Genomic DNA, 18,749 nt, shown 5'->3' with positions numbered 1-18,749 from the left:
CAACAACATATTTTTAGTCCACACTTTTAAATGTTTCGCAGCGATTTAAAATCGCTGCAAATCCCTAAATCAACCGCCGCTAGCCCGCTATTCAGTGCAGTCTCGGAGATAAGTGTTTTGGCGAAGTTAAACGTATAATGTGCTACTTACTTGCTGTATTTTATTTTAGTTGTGCATAGGAATAGGATCTTGAGTAATATGGTCGAGTTTGCACTATGGATCTTCAACGTCTGGCTTTAGTAATCTCTTAGTTGACTTGGACTAAATTAAACAACTGCTACTTCTATATATGGGGTAAAATTAAATAATCAATATTAATAAGTTATTATTAATTTTTTTAATTATACAAAATTATATTTAATAATGTAAAATTATATATTTTTTTAATAATTAAATATTAACTAAATTTTAATATAATGAAAAGTATTAACTTCTGAGACTTTTTCTTAAACAAATAGTTAGTAACTGTGAATCTTCTAACTAGCATTCTTGCATGCAAACTCATATATTAAAAAGTAAGAAAACGTGAGACTTAGCTTACATCACATTTAACTCATCAAATTTTAAAATATCGTATTATTAAATATATATATATATTAATTTGTATATCTATTTAATAAAACGGTATTTTAAAAGATCTTTCAACAATATATAGAATATAGAATATAGATCTTGTTATAATGTTATTTATGTTTCAGTAAGATCTTGCTTAGTGAGAGTCAGATCCATATATACATACATCTGAACTAAGATATACAGAGGGCAGCATATGGTAAATTGGATTTTTCAATAAAGGCGTCCTTGTTGATTATGAGAAACTGTGAAATCTAACTTTTAATTAGACAATATTAATAAATTTTAAAATTTAAATTTATAATTTAAAATTTAAAATTTAAAGTTAAATATTAATAATTTAAAATAAATAAAATAATTTAAAAAGTTAATTATCTAATACTACCCATAGAATATTACTTGTCAAAGATTAAAAAAACAAACATAAAATTGCCATCCCTAAATAAATTACTATTTGTTTTAAAAGTATTAATTGTCTAATAAAATAGCATATATACAAATTAATGGAGGCATGCATTTCGAAGCAAATTCCAAAACTTAGATCTAGGAAGGTGGAGTGCCTCAAATTGCCGTTGTCTCCAAGCACTAAATTAGTTATTCAATCCACATACGTTTACGAATATCTAGGGTTATTTATTTATTTTTTTTAACTTGTCAAACCAAAAGGTATCTATATTAACTTACTACAATATTATTTTTATGAATTAAAAATGGTAATAAAGATATATTTATGATAATTATTAGTAAAATCATATTCTTAATTAATTAACCATTTATGGACTTTTTAGGATTTGACAAAGTGGCAAACGGATAATTAAGACACTCATTAAGAATTAAATCTAAAACATTTTGATGTTTGCGTGTAGGGTATATGCTACTATTATAGCATTTTGAGATCACTTGCACGATTTTCTTTTTCTATAATTATAATGATGATAATAATGATAATTAAATGTCAGCATTTCTATTTTTATGGAGATGACGCCACGACCTTGTGTTATGTATGTTACTATATTTATGTGACACATCTTTGTTGAATATGAAAGTATTAAAGGTCCGTTTGATTTTAACAAATAGGATAAAATACCGAGAATAATATATAAATGATAAAGATATAAAAATTAATATTTTTATATTTTTTATGATAAATTAAATGTAAGATAAATAAATAATAAAAATATAAAATTATAAAAAAGTTAATAAAATAATAAAAAAAATAAAAAAAATATTTTTTTTAAGTTATGAATAAAATTCAAATTTACAATTTTAAGTAGGTGAATATAAAAAAGATTATACCGTTTAAATTATAATTTATTAAAATAAATTGTATTTTTTCATATAATATTTTTATAACATAAAATATACTAATTTAATATTTTAAGATATAATATATTTATTCGTATCTTATTTATTAAATACGATTTTGTGTTTTTATATTCAAATCTTGTCATGGTATACAAACCAGCCTTGTTACGTCCATATCTGACATGCATGAAGCACACATGTGTCATGTGTCAATGAAGTCACGGGCGGCATTGTCTTGTCCCCTTCCCTACAATCTTATTTATATGTAAAGTATTTTTTGTGAGGACACTACTAATGTTGAAAGGAAAGAAAAAGAAACGTATCGAAGAGGAAAAACAAATTAAATCAATCAAATTTTGCATCTATTGAACAAAGATCACGTAGTTCTAAACACTAGTTTCAAGTATACATAACAATTTTTTTTGGTTTGTTTATATTAACCTTCTAATAAATTAAAGAAAAATTTTATGGTGCCTATAAAGCTTATGTCCGATTTATCTAAAAAGTAGGAGATGAAAGGGTGAATCTATCTCACCATTTATATTTGTATCAAGTAGTTGAAAAATTAAACATGTGAAAAGACACCTAAATTAAAAAGTATATAAGTTTTATTTTAGAATTCAAATAGTAAAGAATAATTTAATTTTGACATTCTAAAAGCTTAAGTAAAAAATTCAACCTTATAAAATCAAATTTATTCATAGTTTATAACACATCATTTTTACAACGCATGTTCATCCTTCCATCACATCTTCCAATAATCACTTTAATTTCCTTCGTCACAAAAAAAAAATGTAGGGGCTCAACTTCATGTGACTATATATGAAAAATTAAGATGGAGAATGTTACGTGTATATATACACACACAAAATAACTTCAACATGGTATATAAAATCAATGAGTTAGTTAAAACGCTAGAATATTTTGAAGTTGTTGTTAGTAACTACTAACTAACTAGGAAGTACTGCACTCTTCTTACAAACTAAAATAGATAGAAAGAATTAACGAATTAAATCTCAAAATGGTCTTTGAGATTGGCGCCATGCACGTTTTTGAGATTTTAATTGCACCAGTTACGTATCTGAGATTGAAAAAAGTGTACCATATTAGTCCTTGACTCATTTTTTATTAACGACGTGATGACATAACTTGATGGACTGTAAGTGACACGTGTCACTCTATAATTTGGTCACGTGTAATGATATAATGATGTGGTGACTAGTGACACGTGGCATGCTGATGTGGATGGTTGTGCCACATGTCACAATGTTATTTGGCCACATGTCCGTTTGTGCCACGTGTCACAACAGTATTCGTCCACGTGTTGTCCATTATGTCATCATTATAGATGCACCAAATTAGTCCCTCACTTTGCATTAAGTGACTCATTTTAGTCTCTAAAATTGAATGTCGTGCACCAAACTAGTCCTTTCACCAATTTTTTCTCATTTTTTAAAATTTAAAATTTTCAATATCTTTTCTATTTTTCATATATTGTTTAAATACAAGTGCTTTCATAAAAAATTTTAAGATTTTAGTTTTAATTATATAATTTTTTTTAATAATTTAACATTGGTAAATTTTATAACATATAAGTATGTTATTATAAAAAAATAATTATATGATTATTAGACACATTTTTTTCATAAAAGACGTGTTTTTAACAAGAAATCAATAATTAAAATAAACGTCTTTTTTTGTTCTTATGAAATACACGTTTTCGTTATGTGTAAATGAGCTAGATTGAATGCACTTCAAACATCCTCGCTACCATCTCCGGCCTCTGCAGTCTAGACAAAAAAGGTCGAAGATGGTAATGAGGGAAGTTTGAAATGTTTTTATGTCAACTCCAAAACGGCAGTTAGGAATATCCACAAGAGAAAAAAATATTTTATAAAAGCACTAAAAGAGGTCAGAGATGGTAGTGAAAGTGCTTGAAATGCCTTCACGGCTTCACGTCAACTCTAAGTCGGTGGTTAGGGTATTCGCAAGAGAAAAAATATTTTATAAAAGCACTTTTATTTGATTAACATGTGAAAAAATAGAATTGAAATTAATGCATTAAAAAATATTGAGAATTTTGAATTTATAGAAAAAATGAGAAAAAACTGGTAAAAGGACTAATTTAGTGCACGACATTCAATTTCAGGGACTAAAATGAGTCATTTAATGCAAAGTGAGTGACTAATTTGGTGCATCTATAATGATGACATAATGGACGACACGTGGACAAATACTCTTGTGACACGTGGCACAACCATCCACATCAGCATGCCACGTGTCACTGGTAACCACATCATCATATCATTACACATGGCCAAATCATAGAGTGACACATGTCACTTACAGTTTATATCATCAAACCATGTCATCACGTCATTAATGAAAAATAGATTAGAGACTAATATGGTGCACTTTTATCAATATAAAAGACGTACATAGTACAATTGGAATTTCAAGAGCAATTTCAGTGCACAGGCCCATCTCAGGACCAGTTTGAAATTTAACTCAAGAATTAACACATGAATAATCATGTGTAACATAAATTATAAATACATTACAATATTATAAATTTATAATAACTGCACACATATAGAAGATATCATGTAACGTATATTTAAACATAGTATATATAGCATAATTGCTAATAGAAACCCATCATTCTCCAAGCTACAAAGTGAGTTATGAATTAAACAAAGGTGTTATGAGAAAAAGCAATAATTATAAGTTGGTTGCACTGTGGTGGCTTATGCTTGTTTTCATGGCTACTTCACCATGTATTGTACTATGTAACAAAGTTGTTTACATTAGGAAAGGTGTCATGGGCAGGGACATTGCCAGGTGTTCTCCGTTTGATCCCGGTTGCCGTCGACGTCTCCGTCCAATCAGACCCTACCGCCGTGGCTGCAGCCACATTTTGCGTTGTAGGACTGAGCATGATAAAGATAATTCATTTTTTCTATAATAAGAATAATTTTGTGGATCAACCCACCTCATTTGATGCATGAGGCAATCTTGTTTTGTTTGGAGGTTGATTGATTAAATCATCAAGAACTAAAATGGTGTGTGCTTCGGATTAATTTAAGTTGCTTAAGATTTTGAATGGAGTTGAAAATCATCAATGTTGCACATTTTTGGTACCTATACTAGAGTATGAAAATAGTGTAATGTAAATTGCAACTTTATTTGTGAAAGTTTTTATTAAGAATAACTTGATATATAATAATAAACACAAGGATAAGTGTTGAAAACTCAAACTTCATCTTGAGCATTAAAAAGTTTTAAAATTTTGGACTAATTGTCAAAAAAAAAAAAAAAAAAAAGCTTTTTGATTAGTAAACCGTGAAGACTGAAGACTAAGAATAGTTTGAAATTGGAAAAGTAGACAGGATAGGGTAAAAAACCATTACAAGCCAATGCCATTTAGAATTGACGTATATAAGCCAAACTGAAAATCGTTTCAATAATGCGCCAGATGTTATATTTATATAATTCGAACCAGTGTGGTTCGAACTGCATATGATAGTAATTCGAACCTGGGCAGTTCGAATTACCAGTTGATTGTTCTTCATAAATCGAACCAGGTTGGTTCGAACTAAGAATGCACCTAATTCGAACAAGGTTAGTTCGAATTACACACAGCACGCGTTTCTAAATAATTCAAATTTGACTATTAAAAAATTAAAAATTTATTAAAAAATTTTTATTTTATTTCATACATTAAAAAAAAGCTAACAAAATATTTAATTACGAGACTTCTTTAAAATATTTGTGATCTATCAATTCGAATTCCAGACAATACTCTTTTGTCCATTTTTAATAGCTCATGAATATTTTTTAATAAATTTTTTAATAAATTTATTTAAATTATACTACAAAAAATATTTTATCCTATGCAAAATAATTTAAAAAGAATGGCTTAAAAATGTTAAGAGTATTATAAAAATTTGTAATGTTCTAATAACTTAGATAAATATATGCATGTACTCAAATTTTAAATAAAATACTCTACATAATCAATAATAATTTAAAAATAAAAGAAAATATTTTATTTCATACAAAATAATTAAAAAATATATTTTGTGAGAATAAAATATATTTCGTAACATCTTTTTAAGCCATTTTTTTATTAGTAAACCGCGAAGACTGAAGACTAAGAATAGTTTGAAATTGGAAAAGTAGACAGGATAAGGTAACATAGTACAATTATTCAACCTTGGCTAACTCCTTTATACTCTGCATCATTACACTGTTGTTCTAGTAGTTCCTCCATGATGGAGTTAGAGGCATGTGCTGATAATGATAATAGTTCTTCTTGTTATGATAGAGAAGCTGAACTAATATCTTTTGAAGATTCAAAATCAGGTGTGAAGGGTCTTGTAGAATCTGGTGTCACAAAGATCCCACGCATGTTCTATTCACCAAACTTTGATGAAACCTCAACAACAGCAAGTGTCTCAAATCTGAGAAGCATCCCTGTCATAGATCTTCAAAACATACACAACAACAATAATAATAATAATCTTCTTCATGTTCAAGTTATTGATCAAATCAGAAGTGCATGCAAGGAGTGGGGTTTCTTTCAGGTGATCAATCATGGTGTTCCTGTTGATGTTCTTGATGAGATGATCAGTGGAATCCGTAGGTTTCATGAACAAGATGCTGGAGTAAGGTCATTATTTTACTCCAGGGATAAGAACAAGAATGTTAGGTATTTCTCCAATGGTACCCTTTTCAAAGACCCTGCTGCTAATTGGAGGGATACTATTGCTTTTGTTGCAAATCCTAATCCTCCAAATCCTCAAGAAATACCACATCTTTGTAGGTAATCAATCATGTTTCTAATTAATGCCAATTTTCTTGGGTGTTTTATGGTAATTTGACTAATTTCTTATGCTATTTTTGATGAATTGGTTGTTGTATACTTGTAGAGACATTGTGATAGAATATTTGAAGAGAATAAGGGAATTGGGGGTTACAATATTTGAGCTATTATCAGAGGCTCTTGGCCTTAATCCTTGTTACCTCAAAGAAATGGGGTGTGCTCAGGATCTTTTAATGATGGGTCAATACTATCCTCCATGTCCTGAACCTCAATTAACTATGGGCACTAGCAAGCACACCGATAGCGATTTCATGACAATACTCCTGCAAGATCAGATGGGAGGGCTTCAAGTTCTTCATGACAATCAATGGGTTAATATCCCTCCAGTTCATGGAGCTCTTGTTGTAAATATTGGAGATATTTTACAGGTAAATGCAAGCAGTGCATAAAAATTAAACTCATTATATTATTGATATGTAAATGGTCTCAATATTCTCGAGATAGCATATGGTTTATCTAACAATTAATTCAGAGAAAAATAAAGTTGAGTGCATTGTGTAACCAAATTAACAAAAGAATAATGATGTGGACATTCCTTGTTATGGACTTGTTAAATTTTATAACATTGATTTTATTGACTTGTTTGTTAGACAATGAAAGATGCAAATATTTTGTTATCATACTCACACTAACAACTCTTTTCTTAACTTCCCTTAATCCTCTAGATAATCAATTTGGTTTCTTAATTTCTTTTGATCATAGTTTAAATTTTCATTGCCTTTTCTTCTTATTGATGCAGCTTATGACAAATGACACATTCGTCAGTGTTTATCATCGGGTTCTAGCACAAAATACAGGGCCTAGAGTTTCGATTGCGACCTTCTTCATGAATTTTTCTACATCGTCTGAGTGTACATCAAAGGTTTATGGTCCAATAAAAGAATTGTTATCAGAAGAGAATCCTCCAATCTACAGGGACATTACTATGAAGGAGTTCTTGGCACATAACTATGCAAAAGGCCTTGATGGCAACTCTTGCTTGCATCCCTTCAGGTTGTGACTTGTGATGCAAACAAATAAGATATAGTTGGTTTTGCTCTGTATTTTACTATTTTTGATTCGGTCTTTTACTTTGTTCTTTATTGTTGTCAACTTGTGTTTTGTGGTTTTCCTTATCTAGGGAATTTTAGGTAATTAAAGCCATGTTTATTGTCTATGCTGGCCAAAAGCATAGTTTATATAGAAGATATATGCTAGTTTTGTATGTAGCTTTGTTATAGAATTTTCACAAACAGAAACCAATTTTTATGTTATATGGAAATGCAGTGATCTTTGTCCAATGCCAATCATTATGCAGTAGAAAGAATCTGATGCTGAGAGGCTTCTTTTGCTTTTATCATATTTATTTTTCTGACTTCTACATGGATATATGCTATAAAGTTATTTTTCAAATAAAAGAGGAAAAGAAAAAAGGACAAGACATGGATGCTTGAACAAATTAGACATAAGGAAAAGGAACATGATTGAGGCATGGAGAGGGTTCAGAAAAAAGAAAGAAAGAAAGAAAGAAAAAGAATAAATAATCACAAAGATTTACTTTGACTATTCTTTTAAAATTGAGCCAACTTTTCATAGACTTATACTATTGGAAATACTATTAATCAAAAGAAATCAAATAAGTCTATACGTATCATTCTATCTCTAAATACATATGCTTTTTTTACATTATCATCAAAGTATACCATATTTAGCAAAGTAACATGAAGCAAGAACAAAAATGTAAGGCTCCGGTTACACTAAATTATTAAATCCAGAGTTATTTTTTTTTGTTGCCCACAGTATTTCCCAGTTCGATTGGTCAGGCCAAGGACTAATCTAGCAAACGGATTGCTGCATGCACAATGCGGAATTCGAACTTCCAATACTTGCTTAAGCAGACGAGTGAGCTGACCACTCGACTAATTATTTCCAAAGCATTATGAACTTGATAACCATGGGCTGAGGAAACAAATGGTTGTCCAAGCTTTTATGAAGCCAGGCCCAAATGTGAACAAAATTCCAAAATATCTTTCCTTTCACCAACTCTCACATCTTTCCAAAGGACTCAATCTCAGGTGTCCTGACTCTAGATCTATTGTACTTGAACTGCTGTACCTTTCTGATGAAGGTTCCTACCATGGAGTTAGAGTCAGTTAATGATTCTAATTGTGACAGAAAAGCTGAAGTACAAGCATTTGAAGATTCAAAATCTGGTGTAAAAGGTCTGCTAGATTCTGGGGTGACAAAGATTCCAAGCATGTTCTATGTCAAGTTAGACCCTTTAGAAAACACCAAACAAAGTGACTCAAATTTCAGCATCCCAGCCATAGATCTTCAAGACATAGACAAGAGTTCATCGCTTCGCGGCAAAGTAGTTGACCAGATTAGAAGTGCATCTCAGAAGTGGGGATTCTTCCAAGTGATCAACCATGGTGTTCCTGAAGATGTTATGGATGAGATGATCACTGGAATCTGTAGGTTTCATGAACAAGAAGCTGAATTAAAGAAACCGTTTTACTCAAGGGAGAACAGCAAGAAAGTCAGGTACTTCTCCAATGGCAAGTTGTTCAGAGACTATGCTGCTACTTGGAGGGATACTATTTCATTTGTTGCAAATCCTGATATTCCCAATCCAGAACAATTACCAGAAGTGTGTAGGTAATGATTTCTTACTTTCTGATATTAGTTTTGGATCTAAAACTTTCAAATGCTTATCCTTGAGCTTGATGATAATTCATTAAAATTACTAGGGTGGTTTCTCTTATTAATTGCTATTCATAGTTGAATAATGCTTGCTGCACCTCACTTGACACTTCACTTTGAGATAGCTCTATTGATTGTTAAAAAACTGTACAAATGTGAGTAACATGGCTTTAATGAATAAGCAAAACACTTTTCTGGTAATTTAACTTTTAAGCACCTTTCTTGTACTTGTGACATGGCTTTTGGTTGGTTAAGCTCACTTGTTCATTTCACTTGTTGGAATTGTAAACTTTTGACCTTTTTCTTATGTTTTTTATGAAACTGTTGTGTGTTATGCAGAGATATTGTGTGTGAATATACAAAACAAGTAAGGGCATTGGGTATTATAATCCTTGAGCTGCTGTCAGAGGCTCTTGGCCTTGATTCTTCTTACCTTACTAAAGAGATGGATTGTGCTGAGGCACTTTATATTATGGGTCAGTACTATCCACAATGCCCTGAACCTGAGTTAACTATGGGACTCACAAAGCACACTGATTGTGACTTCATAACTATACTTCTGCAAGACCAAATTGGTGGTCTTCAAGTTCTTCATCAGAATCAATGGGTGGATGTTCCTCCAATGCAAGGTGCTCTTGTTGTAAACATTGGAGATGTTCTACAGGTAAATACTGTAACACTCCCTCCATTCCACATTGATCAGACATTTTGATTTTTACATTACCTTGGTAAATCAATGTATTTAGTTACATATTGCATGAAAATATATTGATTTATAGATGTATTATAGAAGTTAAAGCGACTTATAATACATAATGATGGAGTAGTTTAAGTTTTTCTAAAGATAAATGATCTTGAGATTGCATAAATGATCTTAAGAGAATGTATTGATTATATTTATTGAATTGCTTTTTTATGCAGCTTATGAGCAATGACAAGTTTATCAGTGTTTATCACCGGGTTTTGTCCAAGACGATAGGCCCTAGAATTTCAGTATCAAGCTTCTTCATGAACTTCACCATATCTGAGTGTACATCAAAAGTTTATGGTCCAATCAAGGAATTGTTATCAGATGAAAACCCTCCGCGATACAGGGACGTTACAATGAAAGAAATCTTGACAAATTATTATGCAAAAGGCCTTGATGGCAACTCTTACTTGATCCCTTTAAGGTTGTGAACCAAATATAAGGTATTGTATTAACACTGATACCTTCTTGATTCTCAAGTAGTTAACTAGTGCCTGTGACTGTTGTTCTTTTAAATAAGCAGCATCAATTTCTAGATGCACAAGGCAAAGTCAAATATAATAATTGTACTATTGAAAACCATCATGAAATATTCCATCAATGAATACTCTTTAAGCTTCTACTTTCTTCTGAAAGCTTGAATCTTTAGTACTAATCAGTTTTGCTATCTAAGTAACACCAAGCATGTGATACCTATGAAGTATATTTTTTGTCAATATTGTACAATTTTTATGTTCAACAAATGTGATACAAGAAATTGTATGATAAGAGATTATACTTAATCTTAAATAGGATTTATTCTCAAAGTATTATCAACTTTGATAATTATGGGCTGAGGAATAGTTGATCCAAGATTATATGAAGCCTTGGCCCGAAAATGGACAAAATTATTACAAAATATCTTCCTTTCACCAACTTTCTCATCACTGCAAGGAACTGAGTCTCAGGTGTTCTGACTCTAGAATCTAGATCTGCTGTACTTTTCTGCAAAATTTCCTACCATGGAGTCAGAGTCAGTTAATGATTCTACTTATGACAGAAAAGCTGAAGTACAAGCATTTGATGATTCAAAAGCTGGTGTAAAAGGTCTTCTAGATTCTGGGATGACAAAGATTCCTAGCATGTTCTATGTCAAGTTAGACCCTTTAGAAAACATCAAACCAAGTGACTCAAATTTCAGCATCCCAATCATAGATCTTCAAGACATAGACAAGAGTTCATTGCTTCGCTGCCAAGTAGTTGATCAGATTAGAAGTGCATCTCAGAAATGGGGATTCTTTCAAGTGATCAACCATGGTGTTCCTGAAGATGTTATGGATGAGATGATCAATGGAATCTGTAGGTTTCATGAACAAGAAGCTGAATTAAAGAAACCATTTTATTCAAGGGATAGCAACAAGAAAGTTAGGTATTTCTCCAATAGTAAGCTTTTCAGAGACTATGCTGCTACTTGGAGGGATACTATTTCATTTGTTGCAAATCCTGATCTTCTTAATCCGGAACAATTACCAGCAGTGTGTAGGTAATGGTTTCTAATATTAATTTTGGTTCTGAAACTATCAAATTCTTAGGCACTTGATGATGGTTCACTAAAATTAGTAGGGTGGTTTCTGTTATTAATTTCATTTTATAGACTATAGTTTATAGAAAGTTACATAAATTCACCAATTAGATGACGTATTGGATACAGGTTTGCCTGTATCGATTTGCAATTCATCCGCATATCGGAATTAGTTCATCTATGGATCTCCAACACCAATAGAGATAATGATACTAGTTTCCAATTAAGACTCAGAGGTTAATTGATACAACAATTTAATGTGCAAAAATTGAGGTAGAACTAGCTACAATTTAAAAAGGGGGGGGGGGGGGATGCACAAATGCAAGTGCATAATTTTTTATAATATATCTTTATAGTCCTTGCCTTTCTTCTATGATATAAGCAGAATAAGTATTCTAGCTGTTTAGCTTTATGCAACTTTTTATTGGTCACGGTCATCACTTGCTGCCATTGTAAACTTTAGACCCTCTTCTTATGACTTCGATGAAACACTTGTGATTTATGCAGAGATATTGTGTCTGAATATGCAAAACAAGTAAGGGCATTGGGTATTATAATCTTTGAGCTGTTGTCAGAGGCTCTTGGCCTTAACTCTTCTTACCTTAAAGACATGGATGCTGCTGAGGCACTTCATATTATGGGTAATTACTACCCACAGTGCCCTGAACCTGACTTAACCTTGGGACTTACAAAGCACACTGATTTTGATTTCATGACAATACTTCTGCAAGACCAAATTGGTGGTCTTCAAGTTCTTCATCAGAATCAATGGATTGATGTTCCTCCAATGCAAGGTGCTCTTGTTGTGAACATTGGAGATATTCTACAGGTAAACTAATGTATTTAGTTATAGTCTTATAGACTGTATTAAGATACATTGATTTATTTATGAAAGGTCTTTAGAGAATGTTTATTGAATTGTTTTTTTATGCAGCTTATGAGCAATGACAAGTTTGTCAGTGTTTATCACCGGGTTAAGGCCAAGACAGTAGGTCCTAGAATTTCAGTAACAACCTTCTTCATGGACCTTACCACATCTGAGTGTACATCGCAGGTTTATGGTCCAATAAAGGAACTGTTATCAGATGAAAACCCTCCACTATACAGAGATGTTACTAGGAAAGAAATCATGGAAAATTATTATGCAAAAGGCCTTGATGGAAACTCTTACTTGATCCCTTTAAGGTTATGAACCAAATAGTTGTAATTGTTAAATAGTGCCTATGAATGTTGTTGTTTTAAATAAGCAGCATCAGTTTCTTGATGCACAAGGTAAAGCCAAATGTAATGGCTATACCATAGAAAACCATAATAGTTTTCTGTATCATGACAGTACTAAGTGTTGTGGGTGTAACATATTAATTAATCTCTTATGCAGTTATGCTAGATGCCAGAGCATGTTTAACGTCCACATAAATTTTAGAGTTCTTATTATACCGTATAACTGACTCCATTGACTAGTTTAACATACGTCAAATATATTTTGAAAGGAAATTTATTACAAAGAAGACATTAAAGTTTCTGAGCAGGAAATGTTAATCTCTCACCTTAGCATACCTCATGAAAATTTTAAAATATATATTAATATTAGCTGAAATGAAAATAACCCACTAGTTGAACTCACAGACAGTCAGACACAACGAGAATGATACTGTTGGAACATGGAAGAACTAATATTCAAGGATATAGCAAATAGTCTAAATTAATGAAGACTTGAAAAGATTAAAGTAGAAGGACAAAAATTTAAGAACTATGAACTAGGATAACACTCAAACAGGAGGACAAAGGAACTTGACTTCTGGCAATACTCTGAAAACTTATTTAAAAATGTGTAGTATAGTCTTTCTCTCATAATTAATTAAAATTAACAACAATTTATTAAATAAAAATAAAATTTAGTATGGCTGAGCAAAAGATTGGACTTAATTTACAAGTGTTATAAAAATATTATTTATTATTATTATTATTACCTTAAAAATACATGATAAAATTATGAATTAAAATTTTTTTATTAAAAATATAAAAAATTAAACTTTTTAATGTATTTATTTTGTATTTATTAAAAAATATTTAAAATTTTTTATTAATAATAATATTATCATGTATATGTATGTTAGCTAAATTATTATTATTATTATTATCTTGAATCATATTTATTTACCTACATTATTAAAAATAATTACTATTTTTATTGACAATATGAATAGTCATTCAAAAAGACAAACTTTTTATACTGTCAGCTTATAAAAAATAAACTATGTCATTCATCAAAATTAAACTTTTTAAAGATTTGAGAGGTTTAATATCTCAGTTCATGGGGCTTATAATAGTACACCCCCTAATTTGATATTACTTAAATGACTCACATTATCTACTTTAACATACACCTAATGAATTTTGAAGCGACTTTTATTTAGATACAAGACATGAGAGTTTCTCTAACAGTAAATGTTGAATATCTCACTTTAGAATCTCTCAACAAGGTTTGTAATTAATATACTTTCATACATGAGTATCCTTAATTCTTGATGTGCTTCATATCCTGAAGTGTTTTAGTAGAGAGACATCGTCATCTAGCTCTTTGGTATACGCCAGTTTAACCAAGTCCGACATTTTCATTTCCTTATAAATTGGAGGATTCTCTTTTGTCACCAACTCTTTTATTGGTCCATACATTCTTTGACATTCATCCTGAACATGTTGTCTCAGAGAGCATGAAACCGAAACTCGTGGACCTACTTTCTGAGCAAGAACTCTGTGCTTGACGCTAATAAACTTGTCATTTGTGATTAGCTGTAATCAGTACTCAGACATTAATAGGTCAATTGAACAACTTAAATGTTTGTTTAATTTTGTAGAAGATTATATACAAGGGTATATGGTTAACCTATTAATACACAATTAGATTTTTTTGGTGACTTAATACACAATTAGATATACAATATAAATCACTACCAAAAACATTGATGAATTTATTATAATCACCTGCATCATATTACCAAGATTAATGATGAAAGCACCAGGAATAGGAGTGACATCAATCCACTGGTTTTCATAGAAGACTTGAAGTCCACCAACAAGGTCTTGTAGAAGTATAGTTACAAAGCCCACATCTGTATGAGAACTTAACCCCCAAGTGAGTTCAGGCTCAGGGCAAGGAGGGTAATAATGTCCCAGCATGAAAATCCCTTTAGCACAATCTATGTCCTTAAGGTAACTGCGTTCTAGGCCTAATGCCTCCGAGAACAATTCTAACAGAGTCAGTGCCAGTTTTTTGACATGATCTAAGTATTTAATTGTTACATCTCTGCAAGCATATCAAATTAAATCATCTAATAGTTCTCAATTATCAAGTTTATACGATGACAAACTACATGAGTCTCTACCAAATCAACAACCAGGCTAGAGTTCTAGTCTTTCTGCATATACCTGCAAATAGAAGGGAGTTGGTGAGGGTCAAGGGGCCCTGGTGCCAATAGACAAGAGAGGGTGTCCCTCCAATTAACCTCTGAAGCTTTATGAAAGTTGAAGTGTGTGTTGTAGAACACTCTCTTTGTAATATCACGTGAATAGAATTCTCTCTTCACCTCAGCATCTTGCTCATGGAATCTACGCACCCCGTCAAGCATTTCATCCAAAACACACTGTGGAATGTCATGGTTGACCACTTGAAAAAAACCCCAGTTCTAACCCGCATCTTTCACTTTCTGAATGATTTCATGGCGTGAATTACCTTCTTCGTGTAATGATCCCAAATCAATAACTGGAATACTAACATTGGTAGCAGAGGAGAAGGAAGAAACGTTGACTTTATGGTTGTCATGAACGAATATCTTTGGTAATTTAGTCAAACCAGCATCAACAAGACCCTTCACACCTGCTTTTGTTTCATCAAAAAGCTTTAATTCCTTGTTCCTATCATAGCCTCCATCTTCATGAACTGCTTCCATCATGTTTCCTCTGTTTTCAATAAAATTTCTGTATTCAATTAAGAACTTAATTCATAGTATTTAAAACCTTGCATGTAATGTTTACACTATCCAGCCCCATCTTTTCTAGTGCTATCAAAAATTCTAACAGCAAATCAGTAAACAACTAAACCAAAAATTCTAAAAATATAATAAAAAGAAATAATAAAATCGATGATAGTGGGAATAAATTTAAGGGATGGATGAAGCATGAATTTAAAGGATAAGCTGGTTCAAATTGGTGGGATGGATGAATCCCCAAGAGTTGTCAAGTTAGCAACCGAGAATGGATCTATTGCTCATGTATCATGTTACCAGATCTAGTTTGAATCAAACATTACCGAGTTGCAGTTGCAGCAGATGTGAGAGGGTGAGGAGACCGGGTTGCAGATACGAGACTCAGAACAGAAGAGAATGAATCCCCGATTTTCCTTTTTTTTTTTTTTAAATTAGAGAAAATGACAAATAGGTCCTTGACCTTTTGTCCCGCAGACATTTTTGTCTCTAACCATTGAAAAATACTTTTAAATTCCTGACCTTCATAAAACTTGGACGGATCAGTTCCTGATAGAGGCATTTAGACGGAGGGACTAATCCGTCCAAGTTTTATGAAGGTCAGGGACTTAAAAATATTTTTTAATGATTAGGGATGAAAATGTCCGCAGAATAAAATATTAGGACTTATTTGTCCTTTTCTCTTTAAATTGGGTTATATTTAAGAATTTTAGTTAATTTTATTTAGAAATCAACAAAAAAAAATGGAATATATTTGTCTTATAAAACTTATTTTTTATGAAAATAATACTAAATTTTTTTACAAATAATTTTGTTAATATTTTGAATATTTGTATATGAAAATCTTATCTTTTTTAAAAGTAATATATAATGGTTAATGTGTGAAAATCAAATGGTATGAAGTATAGTCACCAAAAAAATGGTATGAAGTTTTATGTAATGCATATAACTTAAGTTTTTTATGAATAGTTTAATATGATTATTAAGTTTTTTTAATAAAAAAAATTTGACTTACTATATTTTTATCAATTCTATTTATTGAAAGATTATTCTATTCTTATATATTTTATGTTATAGATCAATCAATTTATTGATATTCAATGATATTAAGTGAAATTGTTACAAAAATACTTGAAGTAAAGTGATGATTAAATTCATGAGGATTTGCACTTCAGATAAAATAGGTTTTAAGGGGAAAAAAAATAACAAATAGATCTTTAAAAATGACTAACGTCAAGCATGTTTGATTTTTCTATTAAGTGTTGATACAAAACGAAACGAAATTGGCCACGTATACTATTATTAACAGTGATGTATTCATTAGTACTAACTGGAAATAAAACGTTTTTTCGAGTAATCCTCCTCCTCGCTTTTAAATTCAGAAATTCTCGTTAATCCTTTTCACATTTCTTTATTTACCCACAAACCTTAACAGACCATGAAAACTTCCTTTTAAATCTGGTGATTTTTGTGACGATCTTGCGATGTTGTAGAAGGAAGAAGACGGTGTGCGTTGTTATCATATTCATCCTCTAGATAATTTTTAGAGAAAAAGACAAATAAGTCCTTGAATTTTTGTTCAGCAGATATTTTCATCCTTAACTATTCAAAAATACTTTTAAGTTTTTGACCTTCACAAAATTTGGACGGATCAGTCCCCGACGGAGGCATTTGGACGGATCAGTCCCTGACGGAGGCATTTGGACGGAGGGACTGATCCGTTCAAATTTTGTGAAGGTGAAGGACTTAAAAGTATTTTTCAATGGTCAGGAACAAAAATGTCCGCATGACAAAAGATCAGAGACCTATTTGTCCTTTTCTCTAATTTTTTTTTTAAATAATTTTGTGTTTGAAAAGTTGTGGTTTCTTTTTGTGTGATCCAATGGCATGATGAAACTAATATGAGACTGAGGTGGATGATAATGCAACTAAGATGAGGAAGAATGTGGAAAAACGAAAGGTCAGTGGTTCAAGAAAAAATGTGTCAAATGTGAGGTTTGAGGATCTGGACATTGAAAGTATAACTACAAAAAAGACAGATGCTAAGAAGAATGTTATTGTCGATGATAATATTAGATATTGTGTGAATTCTGAGCTTGTTAAAAATGCTGCAAAAGAAGTTGAAGATAATCCATTTATTGGATCTCTTTTAATAGGTCAAGTCATCAAGATCTAGAGTTAAATGTTCCGGAAAAAAAAGTATGAAATCGGAGATTTTAGAAAAATTAGGGATTAAAAAAGGTATTTGATTGAGAGTGAATAAAGGCTAAATTATCTTTTTTTTGTTTTATTCTAAGATGTAACTTAACAGGCAGGTCATTTTATTTAATGCTACACATTAGTAACACCGTCAATATTTATAAAAAAATCTAACAAGAAGAATTGAATGTGTCTACCGTTAATTTTTTTTTTAATCTATTTGTTTTTTTTTATTAAAAACTATTTTATTTAAAATACAAATTTTCGAGAACTTAATTGTCATTTTACTCAAATACTTAATGTTATTTTAATTCTTTATAATTTGATTTTTCTTAACTTGTATAAATAATCATAATTTTTTGAGAAAAGGACAAATAGATTATTTTTTCTAAGATTAAAAATCTTTTTAGTGAGATTTAGATGAATCAAGTTATGTTTGAGGGTTAATAAACGTATTATTTTCGTATTTATTTATCAAATTTTAGTTTAAATCTAACTTAAATAAGAAAAATTATCTTTTTTTTATATTTTATAAAAATTTTCACTTAAACAAATACTTATATATATATAAACTGAGAGAATTAGCTTTGTTATACTATTTTAATTGTATTATATATACTATAAAATCTATTACAATAAAATTCTTTAATTTGTTTAAACAATTATTTTAATATATATAAGGTATAGGTCGACAAAACTATTATTATTATTATTATTATTATTATTATTATTATGTTATGATCCAATTATTTGTTGAAGAGTTATATAAATTATTTTATAAGTAATTAAAAAATAAAAAAACTATTATTATTT

General features: G+C 30.6%; 4 protein-coding genes across 6 annotated transcripts; 3 read left to right on the top strand and 1 right to left on the bottom strand.

The window, feature by feature from the left end:
* The first annotated feature begins 6,019 nt into the window (after positions 1–6,019).
* Positions 6,020–8,049, top strand: LOC107644802 (1-aminocyclopropane-1-carboxylate oxidase homolog 1). Its single transcript, XM_016348725.3, has 3 exons — positions 6,020–6,703; positions 6,810–7,131; positions 7,503–8,049. Exons 1-3 carry the CDS (start codon positions 6,150–6,152, stop codon positions 7,761–7,763), a joined length of 1,137 nt encoding a protein of 378 aa, XP_016204211.1. The 5' UTR covers positions 6,020–6,149; the 3' UTR covers positions 7,764–8,049.
* Positions 8,050–8,414: 365 nt separating this feature from the next.
* Positions 8,415–10,828, top strand: LOC148566368 (1-aminocyclopropane-1-carboxylate oxidase homolog 1-like). The gene is made up of 3 exons (XM_021103205.2): positions 8,415–9,400; positions 9,785–10,109; positions 10,367–10,828. Exons 1-3 carry the CDS (start codon positions 8,865–8,867, stop codon positions 10,622–10,624), a joined length of 1,119 nt encoding a protein of 372 aa, XP_020958864.1. The 5' UTR covers positions 8,415–8,864; the 3' UTR covers positions 10,625–10,828.
* A 157-nt stretch (positions 10,829–10,985) lies between these two features.
* On the top strand, positions 10,986–13,140 carry LOC107644801 (1-aminocyclopropane-1-carboxylate oxidase homolog 1). The gene is made up of 3 exons (XM_021103207.2): positions 10,986–11,715; positions 12,262–12,583; positions 12,689–13,140. The coding sequence occupies exons 1-3, from the start codon at positions 11,195–11,197 to the stop codon at positions 12,944–12,946; spliced, it is 1,101 nt and encodes a 366-aa protein (XP_020958866.1). The 5' UTR covers positions 10,986–11,194; the 3' UTR covers positions 12,947–13,140.
* An 855-nt stretch (positions 13,141–13,995) lies between these two features.
* On the bottom strand, positions 13,996–16,171 carry LOC107644796 (deacetoxyvindoline 4-hydroxylase-like). 3 transcript variants are annotated; one of them, XM_088488008.1, is made up of 4 exons: positions 16,064–16,171; positions 15,184–15,714; positions 14,740–15,061; positions 13,996–14,547 (listed from the first exon to the last, which is right to left on the bottom strand). In XM_088488008.1, the coding sequence occupies exons 2-4, from the start codon at positions 15,381–15,383 to the stop codon at positions 14,290–14,292; spliced, it is 780 nt and encodes a 259-aa protein (XP_088344134.1). In that variant the 5' UTR covers positions 15,384–15,714; positions 16,064–16,171; the 3' UTR covers positions 13,996–14,289. The 3 variants fall into 3 exon arrangements, with proteins under 3 accessions (XP_088344134.1, XP_088344132.1, XP_088344133.1); XM_088488006.1 differs by having other exon boundaries at positions 15,184–15,732; positions 16,064–16,119; XM_088488007.1 differs by having other exon boundaries at positions 15,184–16,146.
* Between the last annotated feature and the right edge of the window lie 2,578 nt (positions 16,172–18,749).

The sequence above is a fragment of the Arachis ipaensis genome, chromosome B5 (genome assembly GCF_059453495.1).
Source record: "Arachis ipaensis isolate K30076 ecotype BB chromosome B5, ASM5945349v1, whole genome shotgun sequence".
Taxonomy (NCBI): Eukaryota; Viridiplantae; Streptophyta; class Magnoliopsida; order Fabales; family Fabaceae; genus Arachis; species Arachis ipaensis.
The sequence above is the reverse complement of the archived record's forward strand: the minus strand, read 5'-3'. Positions and strand labels throughout refer to the sequence as shown.

Coding starts and splice junctions, on each gene's coding strand:
- LOC107644796 (XM_088488008.1), bottom strand. CDS start 15,383: ATGCTTGACGGGGTGCGTAGATTCCATGAGCAAGATGCTGAGGTGAAG. Junction 15,062..15,183: donor CAACTCCCTTCTATTTGCAG/GTATATGCAGAA, acceptor ATATGCTTGCAG/AGATGTAACAATTAAATACT. Junction 14,548..14,739: donor ATCTTGGTAATATGATGCAG/GTGATTATAATA, acceptor TACTGATTACAG/CTAATCACAAATGACAAGTT.
- LOC107644801 (XM_021103207.2), top strand. CDS start 11,195: ATGGAGTCAGAGTCAGTTAATGATTCTACTTATGACAGAAAAGCTGAA. Junction 11,716..12,261: donor CAATTACCAGCAGTGTGTAG/GTAATGGTTTCT, acceptor TGATTTATGCAG/AGATATTGTGTCTGAATATG. Junction 12,584..12,688: donor ACATTGGAGATATTCTACAG/GTAAACTAATGT, acceptor TTTTTTATGCAG/CTTATGAGCAATGACAAGTT.
- LOC148566368 (XM_021103205.2), top strand. CDS start 8,865: ATGAAGGTTCCTACCATGGAGTTAGAGTCAGTTAATGATTCTAATTGT. Junction 9,401..9,784: donor CAATTACCAGAAGTGTGTAG/GTAATGATTTCT, acceptor TGTGTTATGCAG/AGATATTGTGTGTGAATATA. Junction 10,110..10,366: donor ACATTGGAGATGTTCTACAG/GTAAATACTGTA, acceptor TTTTTTATGCAG/CTTATGAGCAATGACAAGTT.
- LOC107644802 (XM_016348725.3), top strand. CDS start 6,150: ATGATGGAGTTAGAGGCATGTGCTGATAATGATAATAGTTCTTCTTGT. Junction 6,704..6,809: donor GAAATACCACATCTTTGTAG/GTAATCAATCAT, acceptor GTATACTTGTAG/AGACATTGTGATAGAATATT. Junction 7,132..7,502: donor ATATTGGAGATATTTTACAG/GTAAATGCAAGC, acceptor TTATTGATGCAG/CTTATGACAAATGACACATT.